Consider the following 25,604-nt stretch of genomic DNA (forward strand, 5'->3'; position numbering starts at 1 on the left):
GCTCCAATAAGAAACTTCAAGTGATTCAACAAGATACATAAATATGCCAGAATCAGGATAAGATCCAGTTTTGTTTTCTTTTTAGCTCTAACAGAATCACGAAGAAAATTTAAAAATGTTTACTCGTGATTTTGATCTCCCAGCTCTTTCTTCGGGTTACTAGTACCCAATTATTTGACATTTCAAAAGTTTGATATTTCAAACACAAGAAGAGCGTGACCATGATTATAGTTGATGGTTGAAAAAAGACTTCCAACTACAGTCAATTTCTTAAGTTTTTATTTTCAGGAGGAAGTAGAAAGTTAATCCGTTTCAGAACAGTCTTATGCCCTCATGTAGTTTCATGACAAATATATCCATATCTCTTAAGGAAAAATAAACTAAAATTGTTGATTCTTATGAGACAATTATATAAAAAAACAAGTTTTTTCAACTGAAAGTAAGGAGCAACATTAAAAGTTAGAACGAACATAAATTACTACATATATTAGGCGGTTCGCCCCCTAGTCAATACCTCGCTCTTTACGCTTAAGTTTTTTAGTACTTTCAAAAGAGCTATTTATTCTAATTAAACGGTCCTCGTGATTCAAGGGTTATTCTTAAAGAATTGGAACAAAACTTGAACTTTAGCGTAAAGAGCGATGTGTTGACTAGGGTACGAACCCCCATCAAATACGTTATAATTTCTGTTAATGTAAGTTTTAATGTTGGTCTCTACTTTCAGTTGAAAAAACTTGTGTTTTTCATTTAATTTCTGATTCTTTTTAAATGATGCTGAGAAATCTGACGCCCCCTTCATAGAAATATCCCTTCCCCCATGAAAACTTCCGCCATGGAAAAATCCTCCCAAGTAAATTTATTTATCACACAGAGACGAAACACACACAGAAACGACATACACACAGAGACTAAAAACAAACAGAGATGACACACAGACAGAGACGACACATACAGAGAGAAGACAGACACACAGAGACGACACAAACACAGAGACGATACACAAAAAAAAATTTCGAAGAAAAATAAAGAATTCCATTAAACAAAAAATGAGCAAAAATAAAATCAAATAATGTACCAAGCGTGAAACTACCACACATCACCATCGATAAGTAAATGAAACCCAAAACGGATAGAAATTACAATAATTAACCGAATCAAACTCAAAACGAGCAGAAATTAGTATAAGGAACTTTTTCTGTTCGATCTGATCCGTCTTCGGTCCGATCCAAACTGTTCTCTGTCTGATATGGTCAGTTCTTGGTCTGATCTGATAAGTTTTCGGTCAAAATCTTATCTGAACCTGGTCTGAAATGGTATAATTGAAACCTTTGAAAAAATGGAAACGGATACCGTAAGTTCATTTCTTATTGGATATTGTCTGCATACTATGGAGAAAGAATTGTTCTCTAAACATGTTGATTAATTAATAGCCCTTATGTAGGCTTTTGGCAGATTAGAGCTTGAAACCTCTACATTACGGTTCTTTGATACGCTGAATCTGATGAATGATTTTTATTAACATTCTACGACTTTCAGGGGGTGTTTCCTTCTTTTTGGAAAATAAGGCAAAGTTTCTCAAGCCTGTAACTTTTGATGGGTAAGACTAAACTTGATGAAACTTATATATGTGAAATTAGCGTAAAAATTCAATTCTTTTGATGTATCTATTGGTATCGAAATTCCATTTTTTTTAGTTTTGGTTACTGTTGAGCCGGTTCACTCCTTACTTGCAGTTCGTTACCACGACTTGTTTGACTAATAAAAATTGGGTTCTTTTGTAATGAAAATAAAGAATGTAGTATAAGCTTAACACTAAAAGAAATTATTGCATCTATGAGGGGATGGGGTGGGGTTTGTTTTCCCTCAATTAATCGTTTAGGTCAAAATTTTACCAGTACGTTCCTGAAAGTATTGTAGAGAAGAGTTAATTGTAAATGTTTCCTTACTGATCGCTTTTCGAATTTATTTTTCCTTCAATTTTCCTTGTTTAAAGCCAATACAACTAGCTTAGCTTTTTCAGTCTGGAAGTATCGGGATAAAAGTTGAACATTGAATCAAATTAAACTAATTTGTCGCAATTAAAACTAATTATGACTAATGTTCATTTTTTTTCAAGCGGCTATGGGCTCTCAGGTTAATAAAAAGTAAAAAAAAGAATTTGAAAAAAAAATCACAATTGAGACTAAATAAAATAACACTGCGAAATTTTGAACTTTCTTTTAGGAATAGAGCTTTTTTGGGTCATTGTGGAGTCAAAGTTACGTCTGGCTCCAAGAATCTACTTTAAAACAATGTTAAAAGCTAGTAAAAAGATTAAAATTTGCAATTATAATTGCAATAATAATTATAAATAAAATTGCAATTTTTTTTTAAGTGGCTATGGCCTTCAGATGGAGGTATCTTGGATAGAAATAAAAGGAAGTGAGGTATGAGATTGTAAAGATTCTGCTATTTAGCTGTTTTTAGCCTTCTGTGAAAAAATCACGCTCTTTTGTCTCTCATTTCTCATATTTTAGGGGATTAGGGCTCTTCTGCCCTAATCCCCTATTATACATTCTATTTTAAAAACAAGGAGAAATAATATGGTTCTTTGCAGGGCCATATTCAGGATTTTTTTAGGGGGCTTACAGAAGGATTTTTTTTTTTTGGGGGGGGGGGAGGTTTACAAAGAGAACTCTTAAAAATGTTTGTTTATACTCCGAAAATTTGTTTATATTCATTTGTGTTACGTTTTTACGAGTCGGGTAAACATTCCGGGGGGAGGGGGCTCAAACACCCTGCCCCCCTGCGTATTGCCTTGGTTCTATGTGATTTTGCGTTATAGAATTCCTTCTAACACAATATTCATAACTGACACATAATTGACACAAAATCACGAGTGAAATTAAATGGAAAAACGATTAAAAATTTTGAACTTTTTTCTAGGAACAGACCTTTTTTCGGGTCATAATGTAGTCAAAATGAAGTCTGGCCCTAATCATCTGGCTTATGAAAAGGTCAATAGCTAGTACACAGATTAAAACCGATTGCGTCGAATTTCCAATCTAGTATAAGCGGCTAAGAGCTGCCAGATGAAGAGAAAAAGACAGAAGTGAGGGATGGAACTGTAAAAATTCCGCTATTTAGGTGTGTTTAGCCTTCAGTGAGAAAATTGTGCTTATTTGTCTCTTACTTCTCTAATTTTAGGTTATTAGGGTTCTTTTGTAGTACCCTTTCTCTCTACAGCCTATTTTAGCTTTAAGGAGAAATAACTTGGCTTCTTGTTCGCCTCGAGTGCAAGTTTAAGTGCTTGGTTTTTCGAAAAAAACTTCTTGTTTTCGTGTCTTAAATGCCGTATCTTTGGAGGTGTCACAAGATTCAAAAGTTCCAATTTAAAGGTTGTTAATTACGATTCTGTACGTCTTTTCGATGACATCCGGATGGATTAAGTTTCGTCCGGTTTGAAAGTCATAATTTATCACACGTTTCGAACTTTAAGATCATGTTTAATGTTCGTTAAGAAAGACCCCTTTTCCGGGATTCTAAGTAATTTGGGACCGCCCTTTCCAGGACTGTTCCAGCCCAATCTCTTTTGTCGCGATGTCAACCATTGTCACAGAAGATTGGGCCAGTTCTATGCTATATATGCCAAAGAATACAACAATAGTGTTGTGATTTTAGAAACAGTTTTACAGGTGTATCAAATTTATTTTAATAAACTGAACAGTTGAATACCACGCTAAAGTTAGTATATTGGGCCAGTTTGATGAGTCGAAAAGAACTATGTCTTGTGCACAAGTGATGTATCAGCCTTACGGTGGATATCTTACTTACGAGCGACAGGGGGCAGGAAGAATACAAGAGGATAAGGTAATTATGTTTTCTAGACAAGACGCAATCAAAAAATGAACTTAACCCCATCTATTTAAAAATTTGTTTCTATTGTTAATAGAGTTAAGAAAACAAAATAAGGAGTAACTCAGGGTTTGGTGCAATTCTATGACTATTTTTTAAAGTAAAATTAGTGTTACCGCAACAAAACCTTCCTCTGACGCACGTGCTGTTTTATGTCGATGGAAGTTTTTTTTATTATTAAGTTTTCGTTATTTCTATAGAGATCGCGCACCTGTTTTATATTTAATATGTTCTGGGCTTAATTTTACTTGCTGACATGGCCGTATCCAGGATTTTTTTTAGGGCGGTATGGAGGTGGGGGGGGGGTGGTTACAAAAGGGATTTTCTCAGTGGGGAGGGGGTTCTACAAAAAATAATAAAAATACATAAACAATTTGTTTATATTCATTTTTGTTATGTTTTTACCACTTGGACAAATATTGCGGGGGGGGGGGAGATTAAACCCCAGTCCTGGACACGGTCCTGCTTGCTGAATGAGCAGCGCTGAGTACTTTACAATTGCGTATAGTTTTGCCATCATCACTAAGAGATCTTCCATGCCAGATTGATTTCAACTTACGAATTAGCATGTCTCGCTAGTACTAGTACCACATTAAGCACATGTTCCTTCAGTCTAAATTAAATAATCTATAATTCAAAAGAAATATCAAGCTGCCCAAGCCCTTTTTTATTCTACAAGTTTGAGTCTAAGTACAGAATATAAAGCATTAAAATGTCTTAATTGTGATACGCGTTAAAGTGTTTCACACAGTTGGTGCCTGAAAAGTGATTTAATTAAGCTCATATATAAGTTCATAAATAAGCTCATATATAAGTTCATAAATAAGCTCATATATAAGTTCATAAATAAGCTCATATATAAGTTCATAAATAAGCTCATATATAAGTTCATAAATAAGCTCATATATAAGTTCATATGTAAGTTCATATATTCCGCACTTGGTTCAGAAAAAGACAGCTGAGTTGACGCGGGGAGTGCTACAATTATTGTATTCGTTCAAATAGCTTGTTGGCCAATGCAGCTAAGGAAGATATCTAGGTGATGTATTTACATTACGTGCCGTATTTTGTTTTGATCTATGACTAGTTTTGTTTTGAGACTAATTTTCCGATTAATCTAGAGATTGTTTATATTTATATCAGCTAGAATTAAGTGCCGCCGAGGTTAAATAAAATGATCTGCCCATGTTCTAGAAAGGGTGACTATCCCTAAATGATCTACTTGAGTACAAGTATGAAACTTGAAAAACATGATTAAACTTGTAAACCATTTAATTGCCTCGTATTGCTAGATTAATTCCGGAAGATGTGCAATGGTGACAGAGTGTCACCTTCGGAGGGCATTCAAACTCTTTAAGCACGTAAATCTAGAGACGGCACCAATATTTGGCTCCCCAATAACAATCAAAATTTAACGAGAGGGGAAGGGGGACTACCCACTCTGTTGCACATTTACCAATGGTATAACAGTGTCATTCTGGATTGCGAATCTTTCAATCCAGAGAGTCAAAAGACGCAACCAGCCTAAATTGATTGTTTATCGACATTGCTTTGGGTTCTTAACTATCCTGCAACTTCCATAGTCTGTTAATTCTGTTTTACTGGTTTTGTTATACTGTTAGGGAAGTTACAGGGCTGACTTTTTTGGAGGGTAAAAGAGGGTAAAAATTCGGAAGAATTGTTATGAAAATGGGCGAATTATATTCAAAACACAAAATATCCCACAGAAAGTCTCAAAACTTAGGACGGTTGGTTCAAACCCGTTTTTCCACCTTTATCTGATGTCTTAACCTGTCTATAAAGTTATATTTTAAGAAAAAGGTCACAAAATACCTGTTTAGATCTAGTTTTTTAGTCGATCTAAGGTCCAGTGTTAGAAGCTTTATGGTTGATCTATGGTTGAAGCTAGTTTGGTTCATCTAAGGTCCGGTGTTTGAAGCTATATGGTTGATCTATGGTTGAAGCTAGTTTGGTTCATCTAAGGTCCGATGTTTGAAGCTGTATATTTTGCACGGTACCATGTACTACTGCTTAATAGTTTTTCTAGCTGTTTCTTTTATAGTTACTGTTAATGCGGTGCCATGTGAAATTGTGGGTACAAGTAGGGTGCTGCTTTGAGGAAAAAATTGTAAAGCAATCACCTAAGGTGTTATCTTCTGGTTATACAACACGTGTCAACGTTGTTAGGGCATATTGCATTTCAAATTGATAATGAATAATTTTGGGAAATTAGATATTTATTTAATTAAAAGTCCTGTAATAAACATAAGGGGTTTTCGTAATTCCGTACAAGTGGGCAAAGTATTACAGCGCTAAACAATCAATTTCCAAACATTAACCTTTTATTATATCATAGCCTTTTTGGGTCCGTTTGCAATAACACGGACACAGGTTTTCTTAAAATATACAAATACTAGTAATATTGGAATTTTCCCCCAAAATTGTTAACTAGCTATAATTGATGCTCTCTAAGATGTTTCCAGGAGTGGCTAGTCACCCATAGAGGTGGGAGCTAAGGGGGCAATCCACCCTCCCGTATATATGGTCATTTGTGTTTGTCTCAAGTTTAATTATGCTCTTGATTTTCATTTGAAAATAAGCATATTTTTCAAATTTATTTACTGCAAAGCGCGAAAAACTGTATACCCTGTACTCTCAAAATTAGACAAATGGGATTGATTAAAGTAAAGTGGTGAACAGTATAGAAATAGTATTGATTTTATTTCGATATTTGTTTCAAAATAGCCTATTTAACTAGTTACCTAAATTTAATGGCATCTACTGACTTAAGTTTGAAAGAAACGAGGAATCGGTCGTTATAATTAGTTGCGCTATATACCTATTTAATCAACTCGGCTGTCCTCTTGCAAAACGTAGTATCTGATAAAAAAAAAAAAATTATTTATGAGAATATTCCTAAATCTTAACACGTTGAGTCCAATGATACAATCAAGATTTTTCCATCTGCTATACTTTATGAGAAACGACTAAGTCATCAAAGATACGACCGAGATACGACTTAGTAATCTATGTAATCAGATAAAACTGATTACATTGATTTTTACTGAATTTAATGGTGTAGTCAGATTTTATTTATCTGCTGTATTTTCTGATCATTGGTCTAGTATACTACTACTACTACTACTAACAACTCACCGCAGCACCAAGCCGCCCGAGGCCAACACAGCTACGCACGCTCCTCCTCCACCCCAATCTATTGAAAGCCTTCCTTTTTACACCCGCCCACGAAGTTCCCATTTCCTTTAAATCTTTCTTTACGACGTCCTCCCACCCCAGACGGGGACGATCTCCTTTCCGTTTAGCCCTAGATGGTTGGCCGAAAAGAACAATCTTCGGAATTGCAAAAAAAAGATTTCACTGGTTTTCCACATCTACATTCTGGTAGCTACATCAGCTACAATAAGCTGCACTTCGAAAAGTTTACTGGCAAGATTTTGTATCTTCATCTATTTCTTTTGAAACGAAAATTTGTACTAGTTTAATTAAATAATTATCGTAGCGCTAATAAATAAACGCTAAATTTTGCTACTTTTACAATCACAAAGAAAACAGAAAAAAGAAACAAAAAGTCATTTGTTAAATAGACTTACAAAATATGGCCGAAGGAGTTCGCAAATCTGTTCTTCCGGTACTTAGCGGGCTGTAGTTTGTTGTGATACCTAGTAATTCTGCTGATCTGTACAGATGGAAGAAGAATAGATAGGTCCTTCCCGTTTACTAATAGCGCTGTTCCAAATCAAACAGTTCGTGGTAACGAACTGTAAGTAAGGAGCGAAGCGGCTCAATAATAACCGAAACTCTAATAAACGGAATTTTCATACCAATAGGTCTATCAAATGAATTGGCTTATTACGCTGATTCCAAATATGTAAGTTTCATTAAGTTTAGCGTTACCTGTCAAAGGCTACGAGCCTGAGAAAATTTCCCTGATTTTCGAAAAAAGTGGATAAACAACCCCTAAAGTCAAAGATTCTTAGTGAAAATAACATCATCATATTTAGCGTATCAGAAAACCCTACTGTAATGGTTTCAAGCTCCTACTTGCAAAAATGTGGAATTTCGTATTTTTTTTTTCTGCCAGAAGAAAGATCACGTGTGCGTGTTTATTTCTTTTTTTTGTCTTTTTTTTCCCAAGGGTGATCGTATTGACCCGGGCGTTCTAGAATATCGTGAGAAGACTCATTTTAACAGAAATTAAAATTTATTGTGCCCTTTTTAAGTGACCAAAAAGATTAGAGGTCAACTAGCCCCCCCCCGGGCCCTTTTTTCTCAAAACTTTCATATCAAAATTTTGAAACAGCCATTTTGTTCAGCATAGTTGAAAGAGCCATTATCTACACTTTTGGAGATAACATGATCTCCCACAGGCACTGGGGAAAGGTTTTTAAGTTATAAAATTTGTCCATTGTTTACGTATAGTATTTGTTATTGGAAAATATGCATACGTTTTTGGATGGGGTAGGGGTTGGTGGATTTTTCTGCTGGGGGGGATTTTTAAAAGGGAGAACTTTCCATGAGGACGGAAGTTTTCAGGGGGTGATTTTTCAAGGGAAAATTTTTCACTTTGATAATGTATTACTTTCTCTTTACCGACTCAATTTTACGCGTGAAGATGTTAAATGTAGTTGTCCGAGGTAAATTTTCATGGGGATTGAACTGTCTAGAGGATATTTCCATGGGAAATGCGATTTTTCCCTGCAGGTGGAGCCATATTTCCTGGCATTATTTAATAAATGATCAGAAATTAAATTAAAAAACAACTTTTTTCAGCTGAAAGTAAGGAGCAACATTGAAACTTAACACGAACAGAAATTATTGAGTATATGAGGGGTGTTTCCCCCCTCCTCAGCACCTAGCTCTTTAAGCTAAAGCTTGAATTTTGTCCCAATTCTTTAGGAACGACTCCAGAAACACAAGGGTCGTTTAACTTAAACAATAAAGAGCTATTTCAAAAGGCTAAAAAACTCCTGAAAAAAGCATAAATGCAGAAGTATAAATGCTAAAAAAGCATAAATGCAATACAAATATTTCGGCCGAGACCTCTGCTTAGCCGTTCTCAGTGCAAAGATAGAACTAAAAGACCGTAAAAACAACCACTAAAACAAATTAAAACATACCTAAGAAAACACACTCAAACCTCTGCTCAAAAGTCCTCAGTGCAAAGATAAAAAAATAACAAAAGAACGGAAAAAAACCCAATAGAATAAATAAAATAAACCGCAAAAAAACACTAAAACCTCCGCTCAGCCGTCCTCAGTGCAAAGATAGAAAAATAATGAAAGACCGTAGAAAAAAAACACTAAAATAAATTAAAACAAACCGCAAAAAAAACAACTCCGCTCAGCCGTCCTCAGTTAAAAGATAGAAACATAACGAAATAACGTAAGAAACAACCACTAAAATAAAATAAAAAATAGACCGAAAAAAAAACATTAAAACCTCCGCTCAGCCATCCTCACTGAAAATATAGAAAAAAAATATAAGACCATAAAAAACAGTCACTAAAATAAATAAAAACAAACCACGAAAAAACCCTAAAACCTCCACTCGGCCGTCCTCAGTTCAAAGACAGAAAATGATAAAAGAACGTACAAAAAAACTATTAAAATAAATATAAAAAAAACGCCAAAAAAACACTAAAACCTCCGCTCAGCCATCCTCAGTGTAAATATAGAAAAATAATAAAAGACCATAAAAAACAGCCACTAAAATATTTAAAACAAACCGCAAAAAAACCCTAAGACCTCCGCTCAGCTGTCCACAGTGCAAAGATAGAAAATGATAAAAGAACGTACAAAACAACTACTAAAATAAATAAAATAAACAGCAAAAAACACTAAGACCTCCGCTCAGCCGCCCTCAGTGCAAAAATGTAAAAATAACAAAAGACCGTAGAAAATGACCACTAAAATGAATAAAAGAAACCGCAAAAACACACACTAAAACCTCTGCTCAGCCGTCCTCAGTGAAAAGATAGAAAAATAATAAAAGACCGTAGAAACGAGTATTAATATAAACTAAAACAAACCGCAGAAAAACACACTAAAACCTCCACTCAGCCGTTCTCAGTGAAAACGTAGAAAATAATAAAAGACCGTAGAAAAAAATCACTAAAATAAATTAAAACAAATCGCAAAAAAAAAAATACTAAAACCTCCGCTCAGCCGTGTTCAGTGCACATATAGAAAAATAATAAAAGACCGTAGAAAACAGCCACTAAAATAAATAAAAATAAACCGAAAAAAAAACCCACTAAAACCTCCGCTCAGCCATCCTCAGTGCAAAGATAGAAAAATAACAAAAGACCGTAGAAAAAAAAACACTAAAATAAATTAAAACAAACCGCAAAAAAACCCTAATACAACTCTTAGCCGTCCTCAGTGCAAAGATAGAAAATAGTAAAAAATGTAAAAAAACAACTACTAAAATAAATAAAAATAAACCGCAAATAACACAAAAACCTCTTTTAAGCCGCAATCAGTGCAAAACTAGAAAAATAATAAAAGAGCGGAAAAAAACCCAATAAAATAAATAAAAATAAACCACCAAAAAAAAACACTAAAACTTCCACTCAGCCGCCCTCAGTGCAAAAATAGAAAAATCATAAGACCGTAAAAATAGCCACTAAAATAAATAAAAATAAACCGCAAAAAAGAACCACTAAAATGAAAATAGACGCTTTCCATGTAACGGTGAAAGGGTAACTGAATGTAAAATTAGATATTGAATAGAAATTCAAGAAAGTAAATCCAAGTTCATTTTATTTAATGCCTTTTTAAAAGCCAATCACTTACCAGGTCTGGCATCATCTGACATTTTATTAAGTTGCGGAATATTAAGATATTCCGCAACACTGAAAAATCTGCATTAACAAGTAGCCTATATTATAAATGTCTTAGAGATTATTCAGTTTTTACTCAGACAAAATGCAGTAATTTTACATTTGATTCTCAATCTCAAGATATTTACGCATTCATTAGATTTTGCAATAGTGGCACCCAAGGCCGTATCCAGGTGGGGGGTAGGATGTTTGACCCGTCCCCCAAAATATTTGTCACGTAATAAAAATGAATAAAAATACATTTTTCACGTGTTCTTTTTTTGTAATCCACCCAAATACAGCCCCCCCCCCCGAACAAAAATCTTGGATATGGCCTTAGTGGCACCCTCATTTACGACAATTAAATTTCATGCTTCAAAGGTTTGTAAAAACCACTATTGAACACATTGAACATATTGAACATAGAATAAATTACTGGTTACAATTGTGCATTATGCACTATTGTTTAATATTGGTCACTCTTTACTTAAAATTCATTATTATTAATGGTTTGGTTTTTATTTTTCACTTTTTTCGAGTGAGGCTGAAAGTTAACATAGCTTAATTTATGATGCATCAACAGTGACTTATGTTTAAAACCATGTAAATTGGAGGTTTGGAAATAAGAACTTTCAATTATTCCGGGAAATATTTTTCTACTGGTGTAGTTATGCAAACTTTCATGTTGCAGAACCTTTCCAACAGAATTTTATCTTATTTTTTTATTGTTTGTCAATTCAAAATCGAGGAAGACCAACAGGAAGGATAAATGAAATCCTTCAGAGTTGCACCTGTTTACAAAGATAGATGTCATATTTAGAAAGGGCTGATTGGAAATCAGAAGAATAGAGAGCAAGGCGGGGGATCGTAATAAATTTCTAGGCCTGTTCCAAATCGCCTTTTTGTGTTTTCTATTTGTTACCATATGGGGAGGATTAATTTCTAGTAGAGTTAGACATGGAAATTTAAATTAAGTCTGAATTTGCTAACTAGTTACTAATGTAATAATGTCCCAAGAGGTCAAATGATTCTAAATGCTATTAGCTGTAACATACGGATTTTATTGCTAAAATTAATTGAAGTAATTAAACCTACTGATAAAATCACAGCACTGACGGAACCAGTGGCAGTTCTAGGCTGATCAGAGGGCCCCCCTCCCCTCCTATTTCTACACTCCTATTAAGGCACTTAATTGAATAAAACATTGTCGCATTTTTAATTATTGTTTACCTTTCCAACTCCAATGTATAAGACCTACACCGTTACTGTACGCATCCTCCCCAATATGCAAATTTAAATATGTGGAATGTTACAATGTTACATAAGTTCATTTCGATATTTTAAAAAATACAAAAAACCACACTCTACATTCAAATGGTCTAAAAATGTTTCCCTGTCTTATCCTATTTCTCATGGGAAATTATAAGTAAAAAATATTAGTAAATTTTAAGTAAAATTTTGTGCGTCATATACACAAATAGTTTATACTTATTACCAATTACTAAGAAAGCTAAATTGTCGAAATGCATTTTTTAAAGATAGGTATGTTTTTCTTTTGCAAAGGAAAACCACTCGATCTGCAGTTTAAGATGAATTAGACACATGTTTAATGCGGGGGGGGACGTGGCAGTTTCCAAGAATTTTATTTCTAAGAGCTGGCATTTAAGACCTGGTCAGGGAGGGAGCATCTGCTCCCCTTGACACAAAATAAGGCTGACTCTTATAAAATATATATAAAACGATAAGGTATTATATTGAAATATCAGCGAGGAGGCCTAAAGAAACCTCTTCTTTTTGAAATTGACCGGTATTGCAGTGAATTTTTTAAATAAATAAAATCTTAAAAGGATTTGTGATCGCTTATTTCTTATTTTAAGCCACACCCATAGTACAAAGAAAGGATAATATATACTGGTATTACTGGTATCAAAATTCAGTTTTTTAGATTCTCGGTTACTATTGAGCCGGGTCCTCCTTACTTACAGTTCGTCACCATGAACTGCTTGACTAGTGAGTATAAAGCTGGTGGGCTCCTTGGAACCTGACCCCTAGAACCCTAGAAATCTCAGATTTACTATTTTCATCACGAATTCATACATTTTTCCTACAATTCCCTTGTTTATTTTAATTTGACTCCCCCCCCCCTTACCTCTTTGACATAATTTCTTGCATATGTAGTTAAGGAGTAATTTTATACGTATTTATGTGTAATATGTATAATATGTAATAATTATATGTAACTTTATATGCAATAATATGAAATTTTATTCTTTTGATGTATCTACTGGTGCCAAAATCCCGTTTTTTAGAGTTTCGGTCACTATTGAGCCGGGTTGCTCTTTACTTACAGTTCGTTACCACGAACCGTTACCATGACTAGTTATTATGAAGCTGGTGGGCTCCTAAGAACCGGATTCCTAGAACCTTAGATATCTTAGATTTACTATTTTCACCACGAATTCATATTTTTTTCCAAAAATTCCCTTGTTTATTTTAATTTGAATTCCACCCCTCCCCCCTCATGCCTTTGACATAATTTCATATGTAGTTAAGGAGGTTTCGAGAATAGAGAGTGAAACATTTACATACAAAAGCATTTACAAAAAATTTATTTGTGGAAGAAAAACTTGTTTTTTTAATTTAATTTCTGATCCATTATTATATAGTGCAGGGAAATCCGGCACCCATTTCATGGAAAATTCCCTTTCCCCTATGAAAAATTTGTCCTTGGAAAGATACTCCTATGTAACCCCCCCCCCCCCCCGACATGAAATATGTGTGTTTGAAATCAGCATAAAAATTTTATTCTTTTGATGTATCTACTGGTACCAAAATTGCGTTTTTTAGAGTTTTGGTTACTATTGAGCCGGGTCGCTCTTTACTTACAGTTCGTTACCACGAACTGTTTGACTAGTTATTATGAAGCTGGTGGGCTTCTTAGAACCGGACCCCTAGAACCTTAGGTATCTTAGATTTACTATTTTCATCACGAATTCATATATTTTTCCTAAAATTTCCTTGTTTATTTTAATTTGAATTCCATCCCTCCCCCATCATGCCTTTGACATAATTTCATATGTAGTTAAGGAGGTTTCGAGAATAGAGAGTGAAACATTTACAGACAAAAACATTTACAAACATTTATTTGTGGAAGAAAAACTTGTTTTTTTAATTTAATTTCTGATCCGTTATTATATAATGCAGGGAAATCCAGCACCCATTTCATGGAAAATTCCCCTTCCCCTATGAAAAATTCCTCCTTGGAAAGATACTCCTACGTAACCCCCTCCCCCGACATGAAATATGTATGTTTGAAATCAGCATAAAAATTTTATTCTTTTGATGTATCTACTGGTACCAAAATTGCGTTTTTTTGGTTTCGGTTACTATTGAGCTGGGTCGCTCTTTACTTACAGTTCATTACCACGAACTGTTTGACTAGTTATTATGAAGCTGGTGGGCTTCTTAGAACCGGGCCCCTAGAACCTTAGGTATCTTAGGAACTTTAGGTATAACATTTCGTTAATGTCTATATTATTGTTATTGCAAATGCAGTATAGTAGAAATATTTATGGACAAGACTATGCCTTGAGTGGGGGGAGGGGTCTGTACTTGGTTTAAATCCTTCTTCAATAATTAAATCCTCCTTCGAAAATCTATTTTCATGGCAGACACACAAAATTGTAGATTGTACTTAAACCCTTGAGAATTATGGAGAAAATCATGAGTTTCAGCAATTATATGGGCCCCTGGTCCACTTCCCTGCATAGACACCCTTTCTCCCCATGCTGCTCTGTACCACCCTCATTATAGCCACGACATTTAAATTTTAAATTAAAGGTCTTCAAATAATGGAGTTCCACAAATTAAACTAAAAAGAAAAATAAATTGTTGAAATCATCGCAAAGGAGATAGAACGTCTTCATGAACCAGTTTTAGGGTTATGGATAGTAGCGGAATCTCATTATACACAACCTTAAACGGTTCTGATCTAAGTACAGCCTACGCGGTTATTGCTGCTGTTTTATTGATTAGTGTCGCCTATGAAGTAAATAATTAAACAATTTATATATTTAATTTCAGTTCAAAGAGGAATTGGTACTAGTTTTTTTTCAGAATAACGAACTTTTAGCAATGGTCGCTCAAGACTCACTTTGCTTGTACACATAATACGTTTTGAAATAACCAAGAATAAAATATAACATATAACATAATTTATGTTATAATATCTAAAACTATGTTATAGTATAACATAATTTATGTATCATTTCAGATACAAAAATATCATGGAAACCCTACTAGAACAGACTTAGAATCCAGTGCGTACATTAGAGCAGTAGAGACAAGCATGCATTCTGCAACAGCAGTTACTGCTCCTCCGATTCCGTCCAACGGGTCAAGTAACTCCTCCTGTCCAGCACCAGCCCATACAAATTCTCCAAAACCAGAAGAAAGAAGCCACCCTGTTATACAAGTAGCTAGTCCTGGACACCTATATGAGAGAAAAAAAGAAGAAAGGGAAGACGAAGAGGGTGATGATAGAAAGGAAATGAGATATTTATCAGCAAATTGTGTGTTATTTACAAGTTATGCTGGAGATTCGTCTTCTGTTGTTGAAGAACATTTCAACAGGGCCTTGGGTCAGACAAATTACGATGTGAAAGGAGCTACTTCAAAAGGTAATATCATGGCTTTATTTTGCATATAATTTTCCCAGCATCATAATACGCACTTTATAAAGAGGTAAATTTTGTTGTTAATGTAAAACTTGAATTAACTCCTCACCCCCAAAGAATTGTATGAAGAACCTTCGCTCTCTGATATTGGTCTGATGGACCTTTCCCGTCCCTAGATAAGATTGAAAAATAAAATCCAGTATGTACCTTATTTTTTGCAACTGCCTGATAAGCACTGTGTTAGAAAACAGTCTTTCAACAGCAAAAAGTGAAAACATCTTCAAGATATTATATTTTTTGACCAAGGCAAATAAGAAAAACATTTCCCGTGGGGGAATCGGATAAGGAGTCTTATTCTTCAGTGTTTTTAAATTTAAAAAAACAAGTTTTTTCGAACAAAAAATAAAGAATGAGATAAAAATTTAAATTGAAGAGTAATTATTCCGTATATGAGGTGAGTTGCTCCCTTTTCTATCGACTGGTCTTGACTCTAAAGTTTTATAGTGCTCTAAGAATGATGCTTTTTCCAAATTTACGGTCCTTGTGTTTGAGCAGTCGTTCCGTATTGAATTTGGACAAAAAGTGCTCAAGTCACTCCGTTACTTACGGTAATGCACTACGAACTGTTTAGCTATATCATACTTGGTAATTTTGTATGATTATCGTAGGCATGCAGAAAATAAACTTTTTATCGGTAATTTTGTGTAATAAAACCCTTTTCCTTATTTACAAAGTACGTTATTCGGCATTCTAATAGCTCAAAATGTAAAGAAAAATATGCCTATCCATTTTGACTTCTTTTTCACAAACATTATAAATGTTTAAGGCCTGGGTGTTACAGTTAAATTTTATTATGTGAATCAATTAAGAAACAATTTGCCAATTCCATGAATAATAAACCCAAAAGTTTGAGATATATCCGAAACACATAAAGACCATGTTTCTTTTAAATATTTAAATAAAAAAAAACAAGTTTTTAAAACTGAAAGTAAGGAGCGACATTAAAACTTAAAACGAACAGAAATTATTCCGTATATGAAAGGGGCCGTCCCTTCCTCAACGCCCCGCTCTTTACGCTAAAGTTTTTTATTGTTTAAAAAGATAAAGTTGTGATACAGAGTCAAATTTTAGCGTAAAGAGCGAGGCGTTGAGGAGGGGACGGCCCCTTTCATATAGGGAATAATTTCTATTCGTTTTAAGTTTTAATGTCGCTCCTTACTTTCAGTTTAAAAAACATGTTTTGTTTTTATTTAATTTCTGATCGTTTTTTAGTTAATGCAGCTTTTATTTTGGCTCACCGTCATTGAATAAGTAAACAAAATTTGCATAAAAATTTTACTTTTCTTTTGCTAAATGGTTGTCTCTAAATTTGGTTCTGACGTAATTTACAAATTAAATTACGGAACGAACTTCTATATTCGTATATTTTTCTTCTGGCAAAAATACAAAGTTGCAGATTTTTGCAGATATGAGCTTGAAACCTATGTAATGGGGTTTTCTGATACGTTGAATCTGACGGTGTAATTCTCAATAAAATTCATTCACTTTTATGGAGTGTTCCCCCCCCCCTCTTTAAAAAAACGCGTAAATTTTCTCAGGCTCGTAGCCTTTGATGAATAATACTAAACTTTTGATACATTTATTGACATCAAAATTCCGTGTTTTTAAAACTTTCGATTACTGTTGAACCGTATCGCTTGTTTTTTTTATTTTTTTTTATTACGTATATGTTATTACGTATATGAGGGGGTTTTCCCCTTAGTCAATACCATGCTCTTTACGTTAAAAGTAAAAAAAAAATTAATTTACAAACCCCTGAATCACAAAGGCCGTTTAATTAGAATAGATAGCTCTTCTGAAAGCACTAAAAAAAACTGTAGCGTAAAGAGCGAGGTATTGACTTGGGGGAGAGCCCCCTCATATACGTAATAGTTTCTGTTTGTTTTAAGTTTTAATGTGGCTCCTTATTTTCAGTTGAAAAAATTTGTTTTTTTTTAATTTAATTTCTGATCGTTTTTTAAATAATACTTGGAAATCCAGCGCCCCCTTCATAGAAATGTCCCTTACCCCAAAGAAACATCCTCCACGGAAAGATTATACCAAGTAACCCCCTCCTCCAGCCCCCCCCCAAAAAAAAAATCCCTCCGGAAAACGTCTGTATACTTCCCAATAACCAATACTATATGTAAGCAATGGGCAAAGTTCATAACTTGCAGCCCTTCCCCTGGGAACTTTGGAGGATTAAGTCATCCTCAAAGAAATATTTATTAAATTTTTGACTGTGCTGAACAAAATGGCTATCTCAAAATTTTAATTGGGTGACTTTTGAGTAAAAAATGAGCGTGGGAGGGGGCCTAGTTGCCCTCCATTTTTTTGGTCACTTAAATAGGGCACTAAAATTTTTAATTTCCGTTCCAATGAGCCCTCCTACGATATTCTAGGACCACTGGGTCAATACGATTAAACCCTGGAAAAAAAACAAACAAATAAACATGCATCCGTGATCTTTCTTCAGGCAAAAAATGGAAAATTCCACATTTTTGTAGATAGGAGCTTGAAACCTCTACAGTAGGGTTTTATGATACGCTGAATATGATGGTGTGATTTTCATGAAGGTTGTATAGCTTTTAGGGGGTCTTTTCCCCTTTTTTCGAAAATCAGCCAAATTTTCTCAGGGAAATTTCCGCGTAACTTTTGATGGGTATGACTAAACTTGATGAAACTTATGTATTTGAAATCAGAATTAAAATCTGATTCTTTTGATGTATCTATTGGTATCAAAATTCCGCTTTTTAGAGTTTCGGTTACCATTGAGCCGGGTCGCTCCTTACTTACAGTTACCGCGTAATCAAACAGTTCGTTACCACGAACTGTTTGATTTTTGAGATATTCTCAAGATATTTGTTTTTCAGTTTTAGAACAAGAGATATATAGATGGAGACAAGTAATTTTGTCAGTAGGTTTTCTGAAGTACTTTGTTTCGTCACATTTGCTACTCTTTTCCTCTTGGACACAAATACTAGGTTTTTTCCGTATTAGGCTCGGAAAAATAGGCGAAATCTGTTTTTATCTCTGTAGATACTAGGTCGTATCTCAGAAAATATAGCAGCACGGGAAATTTTGACCACGCCACTGGACTCAGCGTGTCAAGATTGAGATATGCCCATCATTAAATACAAACCGGGCTTTTGTGTAGATATTAGCTTTTGACAGAGAACACCCAAGGGCTTTTTGGAGTCTCCCCTACATGATTTCTGTGTCTATTCCTACTTCTAATAAAAACTAAAACTATTTTTCTGCTTTTAAACTTACTTTTGATTAAAAATTCCTAGATAATGAACCAACTTTAAACTCAATTAAATTATAATTGATGCGAAGTGCATTATCAGCGAGTTATAGGTTTGATTGATCAGTGTTGACTTCAACTGAATTTCCGGCAAGAAAACATGAGCCCGGAAAACTGAGCCGGAAAACTAATAACCCTGACACAGAGGCCACAAAGTCCCTTCGTCTTCATTTGAGTGATTAGCGTCCGCATTACGATTACGAGTGACATGTTTTTGAAACATAGATTCGTGGCCAAGAAATACAGCTGATTTTTTTGTGACAGCACAACTTTGTTTTGAATGGCTTGATATTTACATTTTTAGGTGATAGGTGCCACAAATTTCAATGCCTCCCACGTTCAATGTATTATCTTAATTGGGGTATTTAAGCTATGCCTTATCGATCGCTATCAATGAAAGTGTTGTGTGTCAATTGGTTTGTTATTGTTTCCATAGCTACAGACCTAATTCAGACCTAATAGACATGCCCCGGGTCATTTACATTTATGCAAGTTTTGGTAAAATAAAAAGAAACGTTGGTGAAAAATCAGAAGAAAATAGTCTAAATCTTTTGGCACCAAATACCTTGAGATGGTGTAGCTTTCTTTTGAAGGTGTGGTTGTCTTTATGCTAAAGACTTAAGCACCTTAAGACACTTAAGCACCAAACAGCTTAAGAAGGCTAAGCTTTCCTTTGAAGGTGTGGTGGTCTTTGAGCTAAAGACTTGAGCACCTTAAGACACTTAAGCAACAAACAGCTTAAGATGGTGTGGCTTTCCTTTGAAGGTGTGGTTGTCTATGAAAATCAGTAAGTTTTTGATGTTTAAATTACTTGGGGCGAAAAGCGTCTTCAAATTTAATTAATTAGTTTTTCGCATTTACCTTTCCGGCTCAACGTGGCAACAGTAACGAAAATGTGCCACTGCCCCAAAACTTCCATAATTTTGAAACAACCTAAGGATTAATCGTAAAAAATCGTAAGTTTTAGGTATGAACATACCTAAGATTAATCAAGGGGTAAAAGGTTTTTACTTTGATCTAACTCGTACTTTAAGACTTCAAAAGCACGAACAGACAATTCATACAAGTCTATAAAACAAACGGAGGTGAAACTTTGGTTTTAATTTTAAGGTTTAAGTCACCTGTAGGAGCCAATGTCCGTATTGTCCAACGTCCGTAGGAGCCAATGTCCAAGGTATTTTGTATTTGTTTATACCTGTACATGCCTTTAGTCCTTATGGACGGAATGTCCTAAAGTGGATTTTAGAATATATCCAACGAAATAATATTTGACGAAATTATTTAGTTTTCGATCACAAATTCTTTTTGATATTTCTGTAACCGTATTATGTTAATAATAGATCTAGTACTTCTAGGCTAAAAATTCAAAATTTAAAAAGTGGCCAGCTTGCTTCTAGAAGATGAGGCTGGCTTTTTCACATGTAATTTCGAAATTATGAACAACACAAATATAAACATACAATACCTCTATTTTTTGCTCTACAACTAGTGTTCCACAGCAAAACATTTCCATAACACTTGAATTCCCAAGAGGAAAATGACTAATAAAACATAAAATCGTGAAGAAAGGAAGAAAACGAGGACAGTTAACAGCCAGTTTTTCACTGGCTGTTAATTGTCCTCGTTTTCTTCCTTTCTTTGTGAGTTTATGTTTTATCATGATTAGCCAGTGTGGTCTCAGAAATTATTTAAGAAAATGACTGTAATACAATTTCTGTCAGCATAAAAGGAGAGATCATCCATTGTTCTACATCCAGGTGGATGTAGACATTCGCCATAGCAGTTCAGTTGAAGAAATGATCTCTGCTAGGTAATAAATTGAAAAGGATTTATATGTGGACATTTTACTGTTAACAAATTAAAATAAAATTTTGTTCTATTCTTTTACAGCTACTCAATTTAAGTTAACTCGTTTGGTAATTCTGGTAGTTGGTAAGTCTGGCAAATACGAAAGTGGACGTGGAACGTCGCAAATAATGCAAAAAGAACAGAATCATATGAAAATACAAAAATATGTGGAAAATGAAGAAAACTTTAGATTGGAGCGGGCTTTCTATTAGCTTGTGCCTAAACCCCCCCCCTCCCTTCTATGCACTTGCATCTGGCTATAACCCTGACTCATGGATCAACCATCCAGGTCCTACATTTTTATCCTTGTAATGTTGCTGGTAATATGGTAATAATGTGGATCCATAATTTTAATTGGAAAACACTTTTATGTTAAAACCCCAAGGACATGATGATAGCGCAAGTAACAGTTTTATATTAATAATACTGTACAGTTTTATTACAAAAAAAACTACGTTTTCTGAAGAGTTAAAGAGACTGAGTCACAAGTTCGAACCTTAAAACGTACAGGGATTAGGAGGTACAGTTGGGGGGCTGCCGCCCGCCAAACCCCCGCTTCCGTATATGAAAGGGGCTGTGCCCTCCTCAACGCCTCGCTCTTTACGCTAAAGTTTGACTTTCTCACAACTCTTTTTTTTAAACAATAAAAACTATATATATATATATATATATATATATATATATATATATATATATATATATATATATATATATATATATATATATATATATATATATATATATATATATATATATATATATATATATATATATATATATATATATATTATATATATATATATATATGCATATAAATAATATATTTATATATTATATATATATATATATATATATATATATATATATATATATATATATATATATATATATATATATATATATATATATATATATATATATATATTTATATATATTTATATATTTTCCCTAGGGAAAGGTCTTTAAGCAATAAAATTTGCCCGTTTTTTACGCTAGTATTTGTTACTGGGAAGTATGCATACATTTTTCGGGCGGGGGCAAAAAATTTTTAACAATGACTCCTGAAAAACGAAGTTCGTTTAATTAGAATAATAAGAAGCTTTTAAAAAGTACTAAACGAACTTTGCAAGGAGCGATGCGGCTCAACAGTAACCGAAACTCTAAGAAATAGAGTCATGCTAACAATGGATGCATAAAAAAAACGGATTTTCATGCTTATTCAGAATATTTAAAAAAAATCATCAATTTTGATGTTACCTATCCAAAAGTAAGAGCCTGGGCAAGTTTGCCCAATTTTTGAAAAAGGCGAAAACACCCCCAAAACATCAAGTGATATTAATGAAAATCACGCCATCTGATTCAGCATATCACAAACCTTACAATCGATGTTTCAAGCTCCTTTATGCAAAAAATGTAGAATTTTGCATTTTGGGCGAGAAACAAGATCACGGGTGCGTGTTTTCTTTATTTTTTTTTCAAGTGTGATCCGACCGAACTAGTTATTCAAGAAGATCGAGAGGGAGCTCATTTGATCGGAAATCAAAAGTTATAGTGCCCTTTTTAAGAGACCAAAAATATTGGAGGACAGCTAGCCCCCAAACGCCCATTTTCTCCCAAAGTCTTCTGATCAAAATTTTTAGATAGCAATTTTCTTCAACATAGTCAAAATATCTAATAACAATATGTTTGAGGATGACTTGACCCCACCCCACAGTCCTGGGGGAAGGGATACAAGCTAAGAACTTTGTCAATTTATTTGACAAAGTTCAACCCTCGGGGCAACCCTCGCACAACCCTCGGGGCAAGGGTTTTAAGTTATGCCCTGAGGGCATATAATATCAATGTTGACACAATGTACAGTTTATTATTTTTTTTCTTTACAGAAGGGCACTTCATATAGAAGGAGTCGTCGTAGAGACTTCAAAAGGGGCAATCATTCCCCAAAACACATCCAATCGAAATTTTGAGATAGCCATTTTGTTCAGCGTAATTGATTTCCAGATAGAAAATGTATTTTTGAGGAGGACACTCCCCCACAACCCTCAGGGCAAAGGTTTTAAGTTATACCTTGGGGGTATATGTAAGGTTTTTATAGAAGGCGTTGTCATAGAAACTTCAAAACAGGCTCAATCGATTGGAAATTCAAAGGGCTAGTGCCCTTTTAAATAGTCAAAAGTGATTGGAGGGCAACTAGCCCCCCCCCACACGCCCATCATTCCCCCAAACCCATCCAATCAAAATTTTGAGACAGCCATTTTGTTCAGTCTAGTTGATTTCCAGAAAGAAAATATGTTTTTGAGGAGGATACTCCCCCACAACCCTCAGGGCAAGGGTTTTAAGTTATGCCCTGGGGGCATATAAGGTTTTTATAGAAGACGTTGTCGTAGAAACTTCAAAAAAAGCTCATTCGATTGGAAATTCAAAAGGCTAGTGCCCTTCTTAATAGTCGAAAGGGATTGGAGGGCAACAAGCCCCCCCACGCCCATCTGTCCTCCAAACAGATTCAATCAAAATTGTGAGATAGCCATTTTGTTCAACGTAGTTGATTTCCAGATAGAAAATAGGTTTTTTAGGAGGACACTCCCCCACAACCCTCAGGGCAAGGGTTTTAAGTTGTGCCTTGGGGGCATATAAGGTTTATATAGAAGGCGTTGTCGTAGAAACTTCAAAAGAGGCTCATTCAATTGGAAATTCAAAGGGCTAGTGCCCTTTTTAATAGTCGAAAGTGATTGGAGGGCAACTATCCCCCCCGACGCCCATCGTTCCCCCAAACACATCCAATCAAAATTGTGAGATAGCCATTTTGTTCAGCGTAGTTAACCAGCCCCCCCCCTCCACGCCCATCATTCCCCCAAACACATCCAATAAAATTTTTGAGAAGGCCATTTTATTCAGCGTAGTTGATTTACAGATAGTAAATATGTTTTTGAGGAGGACACTCCCCCACAACCCTCAGGGCAAAGGGTTTAAGTTATGCCCTGGGGGCATATAATGTTTGTATAGAAGGGATTGTCGCAGAAACTTCAAAACAGGCTCTTTCGATTGAGAATTCAAAGGGTTAGCTCTCTTTTTGAATAGTTGAAAGTGATTGGAGGGCAACTAGCTCCCCACGCCCATCATTCCCCCAAACACATCCAATTAGAATTTTGAGACAGCCATTTTGTCCAGCGTAGGCTAGTTGATTTTCAGACAGAAAATATATTTTTTAGGAGGACACTCCCCCAGATGACACTCCCCTACAACCTTGCCCTGAAGAAAGGGTTTTAAGTTATGCCCCTGGGGCATATAAGGTTTTTATAAGAAGGCGTTGTCGTAGAACTTCAAAACAGGCTCATTCGATTGGAAATTCAAGGTCTAGTGCCCTTTTTAATAGTCGAAAGTGATTGAAGGGCAAATAGCTCCCCCCCCCACGTCCATCATTCACCCAAACACATCCAATCAAAGTTTGAGATAGCCATTTTGTTCAGCGTAGTTGATTTTCAGATAGAAAATACGTTTTTGAGGAGGACACTCCCCAACAAACCTCAGGGCAAGGGTTTTAAGTTATGTCCTGGGGTATATGAAGTTTTTATAGAAGGCGTTGTCATAGAAACTTCAAAAGAGGCTTATTTGATTGGAAATTCAAAGGGCTAGTGCCCTTAATAGTCGAAAGTTATTGGAGGGCAACTACCCCCCTCCCCATGTCCATCATTCACCCAAACACATCAAATTAAAAGTTTGAGATAGCTCTTTTGTTTAGCGTGGGCTAGTTGATTTCCCGGTAGAAAACATGTTTTTGAGAAGGACAATCCCCCACAACTCTCAGGGTAAGGGTTTTAAGTTATGTCCTGGGCACAAATAAGGCTTTTATAGAAGGCGTTGGCGTAGAAATTTAAAAAAGGCTAATTCTATTGGAAATTCAAAGGGCTAATTCGATTGGAAATTCAAAGTGATTGGAGGGCCACTAGCCCCCTCTCCACGCCCATCATTCCCCCAAACACATCCAATGAAAATTTTGAAATAGCCATTTTGTTCAGCGCAGTTGATAGAAAATATGTTTTTGAGGAGGACACTCCTCCACAACCCTCGAGGCAAGGGTTTTAAGTTATGCCCAGGGGGCATATAATGTTTTTATAAAAAGTGTAGTCGTAGAAACTTCAAAAAAGCTCATTCGATTGGAAATTCAAAGGGCTAGTGTCCTTTTTAATAGTCGAAAGTGATTTGAGGGCAAGTAGCCCCCCCCCCCCCCTCCACGCCCATTATTCCCCCAAACACATCCAATAAAAATTTGAGATAACCATTTTGTTCAGCGTAGTTGATTTACAGATAGAAAATATGTTTTTGAGGAGGATAATCCACCACAGCCCTCAGGGCAAGGGTTTTAAGTTATGCCCTGGGGGGCATATAACGTTTTTATAAAAGACGTTGTCGTAGAAACTTCAGAAAAGGCCTCATTCGATTTGAAATTCAAAGGGCTAGTGCCCTTATTAATAGTCGAAAGTAATTGAAGGGCAACTAATCCCCCTTCCACTCCCACCCTCCCATTTGCCCATTATGTTTAAAAACTAAATATCGCCTTAAGATTAAATCAAAATGCACTGTGATAATGCTAATTCCCAATAAGGTATCTTAGTAGTATCCCAAGAAAGACTGAGGGTATTATGTTCAAACTTTCGAGGCTACTTCTGCTATTAAAATTTATCCAAATCAAAATAGTGTAAGTGTATCCCAGCTATCAAAGAAAGTAAACAGATTTTTTTGCGAATGGTATCAAGTTTTCCATTTCAGGTCAACTAGAGGAGGTATGAAACTAAGTTAAACAGTACTATTTGTGTCCAGATTTTTAAAAGGGTATATGTTGTTAAAAATTGCTGAAAATTTTTCTCCAGCAAACAAATAGCAGGCTAAACTATAAAGTATTAAAAAACGAAAAGATTTAAAGTGCTATTTTCTTTTTCCCTGAAAAGACTTTGTCAATATAAAACGAACAGAAATTAATTAAAACAAACTTTTTCCACGA

At 35.0% G+C, this 25,604-nt stretch overlaps 1 protein-coding gene across 1 annotated transcript in view; it reads left to right on the forward strand.

Annotated features, from left to right (window-relative positions):
• The first annotated feature begins 3,623 nt into the window (after nucleotides 1-3,623).
• Nucleotides 3,624-25,604, forward strand: part of LOC148954868 (transcription cofactor vestigial-like protein 2) — a 70,297-nt gene continuing 48,316 nt past the window's right edge. Inside the window, exons 1-2 of the mRNA XM_089105424.1 lie at nucleotides 3,624-3,849; nucleotides 15,009-15,414. Coding sequence (XP_088961550.1) covers nucleotides 3,763-3,849; nucleotides 15,009-15,414 — 493 coding nt within the window. The 5' untranslated portion in view covers nucleotides 3,624-3,762. The remainder of the gene's footprint in view (nucleotides 3,850-15,008; nucleotides 15,415-25,604) is intronic.

The sequence above is a fragment of the Artemia sp. Qi Xiang Cuo genome, chromosome 2, assembly GCF_049724085.1.
Source record: "Artemia sp. Qi Xiang Cuo chromosome 2, ASM4972408v1, whole genome shotgun sequence".
Taxonomy (NCBI): Eukaryota; Metazoa; Arthropoda; class Branchiopoda; order Anostraca; family Artemiidae; genus Artemia; species Artemia sp. Qi Xiang Cuo.